This window comes from Primulina huaijiensis, chromosome 15 (assembly GCF_012295235.1).
Source record: "Primulina huaijiensis isolate GDHJ02 chromosome 15, ASM1229523v2, whole genome shotgun sequence".
In the NCBI taxonomy this organism is placed as follows: Eukaryota; Viridiplantae; Streptophyta; class Magnoliopsida; order Lamiales; family Gesneriaceae; genus Primulina; species Primulina huaijiensis.
Window position 1 is genome coordinate 19490250 of NC_133320.1, and position 8315 is coordinate 19498564.

At 33.7% G+C, this 8315-nt stretch overlaps 2 protein-coding genes across 2 annotated transcripts; one reads left to right on the forward strand and one right to left on the reverse strand.

Moving 5' to 3' along the window:
- Positions 1-548: 548 nt before the first annotated feature.
- LOC140959763 (ubiquitin-conjugating enzyme E2 27-like) lies at positions 549-3674 on the forward strand. Its single transcript, XM_073417769.1, has 5 exons — positions 549-891; positions 2317-2365; positions 2884-3043; positions 3160-3249; positions 3440-3674. The coding sequence occupies exons 1-5, from the start codon at positions 711-713 to the stop codon at positions 3545-3547; spliced, it is 588 nt and encodes a 195-aa protein (XP_073273870.1). The 5' UTR covers positions 549-710; the 3' UTR covers positions 3548-3674.
- Positions 3675-3881: 207 nt separating this feature from the next.
- LOC140959762 (probable pectinesterase 8) lies at positions 3882-6367 on the reverse strand. The gene is made up of 5 exons (XM_073417768.1): positions 5932-6367; positions 5665-5836; positions 5377-5583; positions 4334-4593; positions 3882-4186 (listed from the first exon to the last, which is right to left on the reverse strand). Exons 1-5 carry the CDS (start codon positions 6330-6332, stop codon positions 4033-4035), a joined length of 1194 nt encoding a protein of 397 aa, XP_073273869.1. The 5' UTR covers positions 6333-6367; the 3' UTR covers positions 3882-4032.
- Positions 6368-8315: the final 1948 nt, after the last annotated feature.

The window sequence follows — 8315 nt, forward strand, 5'->3', positions numbered from 1 at the left end:
TATATATGAAAGTTATCCTTCTAAATTCCAACAAATCAAGTCTCATACATACCTCAAGTAGAATTCAACCAAAAAAAAAATCATCCATCCCTATATTGCCCAAACCGGTACATGAAAACTTAAGCCATTGTTTCGAACGCATCCATGCAATCGAACATTTGATATAGTCGTGAATTGAGCAATAAAAGAGTTTTAGCGAGAAAATTATCGACACCCTCTCATCTGTTTGTTTGTGTTTTTGGTCTCTCGTTGATTGGAAAATCAAAACCATTGCAATAACAAATCATAATGTGGATGTTCATAAATACGTAGAGTTAATGAGATGCTAGCCTTAAGGTAGAGATTAAATCACGTATTTTATTGTCTATATCTCAAAACATAGATATAGTTAATCTAACGTGACAAAACATGAATAATAGGATTTCCGACCTAGCTTGAACTCTACCAACATATAATATGTATATGGTGCATATATATATATATATATATAGACACACACACACACACAAAAATGTAACTGCTTTAGTGTGTATATAATAGACTCACGCACCGAACGGTTCATTTACCTTTACGAAAAGATTTTGAGTAAAGGAAACAGTTCTACGCGTCTGCCTGGGTTAGAGAGACCCGACTCCTGAACGAAGTATTCCACTTTTCTCTCTGCCCAAAAATTCCCATAATTGTAGCTAGGGAACTATCGAAGCTTAAATATGGTGGATTTTGCTAGAGTGCAGAAGGAATTGCAAGAGTGCAATCGAGATTTTGAGGTGTCTGGGATTAAGGTGGTTCCAAAGAGTGAAGCTAATCTTGCCCACTTGCTTGGCACAATCCCTGGTCCTGTTGGCACTCCTTACGAAGGCGGAACTTTCAAGATCGATATCATTTTGGCTGGTAATCATTGGTTTACATTCATATCATCTTCAAATGGGCTTAGATGCTTGAGGGTTTCGCGTAGATTGGGTTTCTGAAGATGATTTTCTCGTGCTTTTTTTTAGCTTAATTTTGATACTTTTTTTAATTTAAAAAAAGAAAGTTTTCTTGCTTTTGGGTCTTGTCGCAAATTATTTCTTGAAAAAGAAAGTTAACAAGGTTATTTCGTTAATATTCGTTTATGCATTGATAATTTCTGCGAACTCGTTAAATTCTGGAAGGTTTTACTGGCGGGTTATTGTGTCTTTCTTGTTCTTGGGTACAAAATAAAAATTCTTCTATTCTTTTTTAGTAACAAAACGAGTTACTTCTGGTTTTGTGTATCGTATAAGTTGGATCTTTTTGGATTAGAATGTATTCTTGATACCTTGCATCAAGTTCTTCAAGTTGGATTCGATTTGCTGTGATAAAATCTTGCGCTTACATTACTAGCGAGGTCCAATCAGCTTAGTCGACACCCAAACTCATCACCTGGCGCTAATACATCTATCACCTGACAAGATTATGAGACTCACCTCTCTCTCATCACTTATTTTTCAGAAATAAGATATATAATGTCATTTTGCAAGGCGAGGTTTGGTGGATTTGTGCATTCTCCTTTAGACAAATAATACAAAGAGATTTCTTTTATTTGTTTTTATGATTATTGTGGCTTATGTGCCGTGTGCGTCTTAGTTGCTCAGTATCAGGATACAGCTAATATGATTTCCAGATGATTGAAGATTATTAGATCTTTTAAATTAGGGAGTTGATTTAAGTTAATGCATGATAATCTCACCTGGAGACTCATGTTATATTCTGCGTGAAATAAAATTTATGACTGCAAGTTACAAATCAGATATCTGAATGAAATCATATTACTTTGCATGAGTTGATGGATATTGAAGAATAGATGGGTTCTTATATATATAAAAATTCAAGCATTAATTATACTAATGTTTAGTTATGCAAACTTTTCTAACACTTAATTGGTTCTTTATTACTACTTGTTGATCCCTCTATGCTTGCCGGTTCTGATCCCAGAAAAGAGGCTTCCTTATGATTGCTTGCGCAGTTAATATTTGGGTCTAAAAAGTGGTCTTAAGGAGCATTGAAGGGAACCGGCCTGCCAACAAAAACCAATGATTTTATAAGGTCTTTCGGAATTATGAAAAAAGATGGAACTGCGTAAATTTATACAAGCCTAAGAGCTCATTATGTTTTTGATGCCTTATTTTCTGTCAGTGAGTACTGAGTAGCAATGAAGTTTTGATACTAATTTTTTCTTTCTTTTCAACGAAGGGATTTGATCTTTATTACAGGTGGGCATGTTTAGTAATATATAGTATCCACTATCAATAGCTATTTATCTTGGATGGCATTTACTCACATTTTTCTTCCTTGCAGATGGATACCCATTCGAGCCTCCCAAGATGAAGTTCGTCACAAAAGTATGGTACGTTGAGAAAATGTGTTCTGCTGACCTTGCCGCCTCGTCATGATTCATATGTAACTTCTGTAGTTTTCCTTCATTGCGTGCTGATATAACGCTGTTAAGGCACTGGCGAGTTTTATGTGGAAAGATGGGAGCTAAGCTTCTGGATTTTATGGGCCGTTTACGAAACTGCTAAAATATTTGTCATCGTACTTGGAAGTTACACGTTGCTAGGGAAGGGATTATCATCTTGACAGCCTCATTTCTTTGTGTTATTTTCGTATTTTTCACAGTTGCCTTTTACAACAATATTTTACAAATTAGCCTTTTCATTTTAAATTAGCGGAGACACAAAATAAGGCATCCTATCTTACAAGCTAATGTCTCATCTTTTTTCTTATGTTGCTCTTAATATATTGCTCTGTTGTCTGTTGGTATTGACTTTTCTTTCTTCGTTGCTGTAACAAACTTTCTTTTTCGTATGCTTCAATAAATTATTTATATATCTAGTATTTCTCTGTCTTCTTTTCCAATCAAAGGCATCCTAATATAAGCAGTCAAAGTGGTGCAATATGCCTGGATATCCTGAAAGATCAATGGAGCCCAGCCCTGACTTTAAAAACAGCTCTTCTTTCTATACAAGCATTACTCTCTACTCCTGAACCTGATGATCCTCAAGATGCTGTGGTAGCACGACAGGTGTTTTTCTCTGCATGGATTTTTCTTACCCTCCCCATTCTAAATTTTTTTCCCAGGATTTGTTGTCTTACTGCTATCAACCAGTCGTTGATTAGTTATTTTTAAATATTCTTCAGTATCTTAAAGAACATCACACTTTTTTGGGTACCGCTCGTTACTGGACTGAAGCATTTGCCATGACATCCTCTCTTGATGTCGAGGAGAAGGTTAGCTGCATTCAAAGAATTTGGACGTCCACCCTTTTCTTTATCACACCTAAAAATATTCAAGAAGCATAAAGAAAAATGAACGTGTAACGGAAGACAGGCCTAATTTCTCTGGCAATTATCCCAGATTATTATTTTCATTACTTGACACCTTTTGAAGCTACAGATCCCAATCTCTTAATTTCTACAGGTGAAAAAACTTGTGGAGATGGGGTTCCCTGAAACATTGGTACGGAGTGCTTTGGAGAGCGTTGGTGGTGACGAAAATTTGGCGCTTGAGAAGCTTTGTTCTGGTTAGTTTGGACAATGTTTTGATGATTAGTTTGGACAATGAAAACTGATGTTCTGGTATATGATATAAACGAGACTTAACTTTATGCAATACACCGCATATAGCTATAATCTTATCAAATTTCACCGCTTAACATGGTTTCATGGTCTTGAACCCATTGTAACACGAGTTCTAGCATCTCGATGTTGAAGTTTAGATGGACTACTAAGTACCACCCATCTAGGCTCATAAGTTTTTCTATGCTATATCGGGAGAAAAATTCAATGTACCCTATGCACCGTTGGATGTGCCAAAAAGCATCCTGATGCACTATTTATTGACCATCAACTTATCTAGTGTCAGAATTTTCCATCAAAATTCTTTGATTTTTATTTTAAGAAGCTTTATTGATGATGAATAATTTATAAGGATAAAACAACGTAATAGTTAAATTTGGGCAAGGGGATAAAAAAGAATATAATTTCTACAATTTGAATTTTGTAAAGACTTGTTCAGGCATAAGGTTGTAACCACTGATCGGCATCAATGAAGGAAAGATTTAGAAATGGAGAAGCTTGTGTGTCGTTCAGTCTTTGGACATAAGGAGCCCTCAGTGTTGTATTTGCTCCATCGCCTGTGTTATTGTACTCCGCATAAAACAGAGTCCTGTAAATTATGTCCAAAACCGAAGTCGTGATGGTCGTTTCTTCTTCTTTTTTTTTGTTGTTATCGAGTCTCGAACATAAGATCTCAATCATCATTCTATACTTTTATCATAAAGATGATATGAGGTACACATTATAGGAAACTTACTGGTCTCTGGCTGGGTCATTGAAATCATTCCACCCCTCAGGAGCAATAATATCAGACATATTTGTTAATAAAAACACAACAGTGGAGAAAGGCCTCCAAGCTCGGCCGAGCCATATTCTTCCAGTCCCTCCTATACTGCAGTTCACGAATGCGAAGCCACTGTTTTCTTCCTTCGAGGCCCGGCCATGAGCCGTCACCGCCCCGTTTATGTTCCTCGCACCGGCTGGTACTGGGGTGGCTATGGATGTTATATGGCAATTCTATACATGAAACATGTATAGCTTTATCATATATACTCATGCATCATCCATATAAAACAAGAATAAAACTAATTCTTGATCTGTTTTCTATTTTTTTTTAAATGTAAAACTTGAACGATATATATTTTTATTACTCCAATGATATATTTTCGTAAAACATAAAATTTAAATAAAATTTGGAATAGATGTTATATTTGACGTAATTACGGTCAATTAGTTTTTTTTATGTACTCTCATGATTTTTTTTCTATTTCTTTAAAGTAGTTAATAGCTAATCAAGCTATTCATAAATGATAAATCCCATTATTAATGCTTCGACCTAACTTCAACCTCCACCATACTTCATTAGGATCAAATTAGTAATTGACCTCTCATGGCGGTGAAAATGAAGTAAATTGGAGTGAAAAGATAAAGTTATTCTTGATAGGTCGGGAATGTTGGATAATCGCTGAAGGTAACCGAAAGGATGTGACGAGTAAGAAATCATTTTCATATTTTTTTGGTCTGGTGGTAGCCATGCAATGTGCATGAAAAATATATAATTCATACAAGTCCGGTTCGGTTTTTAAAACTACGTAAATGGTTGCGCCTTAAATACATATGCTAATTAGACACCTTTTTTTTTTTTTTTTTGTAATCTTACATAATTTTAGACATAGATTTGGATCTTAATTCTTATTGTTAATTAGAAGTTGTAACTCTCATCATATACTAATTCTTTGTTCCATATTGAAAGTAAATAAATAGAGAAGCTAGTTGATGCATTGAAATAGTAACTAATACCTCATAGAATGACTTAGCATTTCCAAAGATGAAGTCGATTGAACCTTGAATATAGCATTCCTTGAAGTAATGGCGACCCCTGTCGTCGTGTAAAGTATCCTGAGCTCCGAAAAAACCGCAGCCCCAGAAAGCCGACTTGTCACCGGAAACCCTAATGGCCACGGCTTGAGCTCCGACGGCTCCTGGCCCTGGAATCGGAGCCACATTCTGATCCATTCAAAATCATGAATCTTTTTTATGGGCTACATATAATTAATACATATTAATTCTTGATAGAGGTTGGCATACCATGAAACTTATATTTTTGGCAATAAAATTGGCTGCAAAGACTTGAACTGATCCGCTGTAGAAGGTTCCATGAGAAGAATTGGCTGTGTCATTCCATACAATTGCGGTTGATGTATAACCTTGCCCTTGGAAGGTGATGTTAGGTTTGGTTCTTGGAACTATAATTTTCTCACTGCATTTTAATCACACAAGTAATTGCTTCACACATGCATCCATAAAATAAATATACAAGCAGAAAAAAAGTTTTCGTTACTTAATTAGGATTACAAGTAAATTCCATTATTGATCCAAATTATAGTCCTTCTTAGGCTCGAAATGTTAACTGCGTCGACCGCTGCTTGGACCGTGGTGAAGTTGCAACAACCATTGTGATCGACACAAAAAATCGAAGTCGTGTTGGTGTCCGGAGGGGGGAAATCTGGCGGAAAATCTTCGCAAACCACCTTCGTATTATTGTTTTGGTCTGTATGTTTGCGATGTCGTCGATGATGGGAACGGTGATGAGAACGGTGAAGTAGAACCGAAATCAAGGGCATGTAGGAGAATGTTTTAGAGGGGAAATGGACAAGGTCATTGATGGAGAGTATGTTTTGTTCCAAGAAATTTGTGGATGCCAAGAATGCAATAAAGGCAAAGAAAATAGAGACACAAAGGGCTCTAGGACTCATTTTTAAATATTTCCCTCAATTGGAGCAAAAGTGAAAGAGAGAATTTGATTCAATTGGAGCAATGTATAGTGGATAAACAATAGCCCTTGAAGTATAAGACTAAAATTGCATTTCTTGGAAGTCACTTTTCCTTGTGAAAATACGTAAACAACCTAACATTGCTTCATAATTTGGCCAGACAACATTCTTCCCACAATAGTCGCATGATACCCACTACTTAATTATTACACTATTACATAATTCGTGTCATAGCTAGGATGATAGGAGATGATTTGGAGTTAATTGCATTAGCGTATTATCTGAATACTAACATTTCTGAGGTACTTGTTAACCTATCAAATATGTAGTACCAAATATTTCGATATTTTTTAGTTTGAAATTAGCTAAATGACGAACGATATTACTCGATTTAGAAAAGTATGAGTACGTCGAATCCAGGTGAACAGATGACGACTATGGCAAATCCTAACTTCGAGAGTTATTACCTTCGTCACGAATCAACAGTAGAACGAAAACCTTTGGAAGTGAAAACCCCAAAGAGAGGAATGCTTGAACATCAAAATGAGTGTTTATGAGAGCAACAGAGCATATCTTATCAATGTGATGTCGAGAACTATTCATACTTCATAGAGAGTTTTGAGGATTAATAGAATTAAATATCGAATCTCAAGTAAATATTTATCCAAATATTAAATAATATATAACCAAATGCATCAACATATATAATTAAAGTTCATTTTCTTATTTTATCCAAACATGTTTAAAATAAAACCACACAACTTATAAACGCATAAAACGACTTATATATATAAGAACTTATAAAATATTTTAAATAAGTTCAGTCAAGATGATGTAACTCAGATTAACTTCTTCAAAATCACTAGAGTGGATTACCCTCATTGAATAAATAATGAATACGCCCTATTTATACTAGAGAAAATAGAATTTTTTTCCCTTTAAAAGTTGTAGAAATTGAGTTTTAGGAAAATAAGGATTATTTCCTAAAATTTCCAATTTCTCACGAATGATTTCTCAGAAGGAACACGAACCAACCAGTGACCATACACTTTCCATGGTCTCCAATTCTTAGTTCCATTGTGGGGTTTTTTTTAGTTTTTAAAAAATAAAATAGATGGTGTGGTTTTGTAAATTTAAGACAAAACGCCACAATTAATCAGTCCGCCACTAATAACAGAGAACACTGTAAAACTATAGCATAACAGCCACACATGTCGTGCAGCTGCCAACAAGGCAGTGGACGTTGTTTTTTTAATATTATTTTATTTTTTTCGTTATTATTATTATTTTTTTTATTGATTTTGGACAAATATCTTATTAGTAAAATAGAAAGACTAAATGGAAAAAATGAGAGTTGAAATTTTTGGAAAATAGATCATTTTAATTGGTGAGTTAGTCAACCAATTTTTTTTTAAAAAATAAAATATTAATTAATTAATTTATCTTTTTAAAAAATTGAAATTAGTTTTTTTTAAAAAAAATTAGTTAAAGATGTGTTGGTTTATTTTCGAAAAAATGTATATGCATATCCTTTCATTTATTTTTATTTTATTATTACTAGTAATATGATTATTAAAAAAAATAATTGAAATATGAAAATTATTGAATTTTCATAAGCAAAATTTTTGAATTTGCGCTCTTTTTATTTTTTTAAACAAAATATTTTATTTATTTAAATATACTTTGATTTAGTTTTCAAAAAAAAGTTGTGTGTGTCTTGATCCACTTATTTTTTATTTTTAAAAATTAATGAATTTGAGCTCCAACTTTATATTTGTAAATGAACTAATTTGAAAGATAAAAAGTAAAAAGTGATTTATCTTTCAAATTAATTTGCATACAAAAAATGGAAATTGAAGCTCAAATTAATTAATTTTTAAAAATAAAAAATAAGTTGATCGACATACATATACCTTCTTCTATTTTTTTTGAAAACTAAATCAACATATATTTTAAAAAATAAAA

Excerpts from the sequence above, each read along its gene's own strand:
- LOC140959763 (XM_073417769.1), top strand. The coding sequence starts at position 711 with ATGGTGGATTTTGCTAGAGTGCAGAAGGAATTGCAAGAGTGCAATCGA. Across the intron at positions 892-2,316 it reads GATCGATATCATTTTGGCTG|ATGGATACCCATTCGAGCCT; the intron begins GTAATCATTGGT and ends TCTTCCTTGCAG. Across the intron at positions 3,044-3,159 it reads ATGCTGTGGTAGCACGACAG|TATCTTAAAGAACATCACAC; the intron begins GTGTTTTTCTCT and ends AATATTCTTCAG.
- LOC140959762 (XM_073417768.1), bottom strand. The coding sequence starts at position 6,332 with ATGAGTCCTAGAGCCCTTTGTGTCTCTATTTTCTTTGCCTTTATTGCA. Across the intron at positions 5,584-5,664 it reads CCAAAAATATAAGTTTCATG|AATGTGGCTCCGATTCCAGG; the intron begins GTATGCCAACCT and ends TGAATGGATCAG. Across the intron at positions 4,594-5,376 it reads ATGCTAAGTCATTCTATGAG|AATTGCCATATAACATCCAT; the intron begins GTATTAGTTACT and ends TTTCATGTATAG.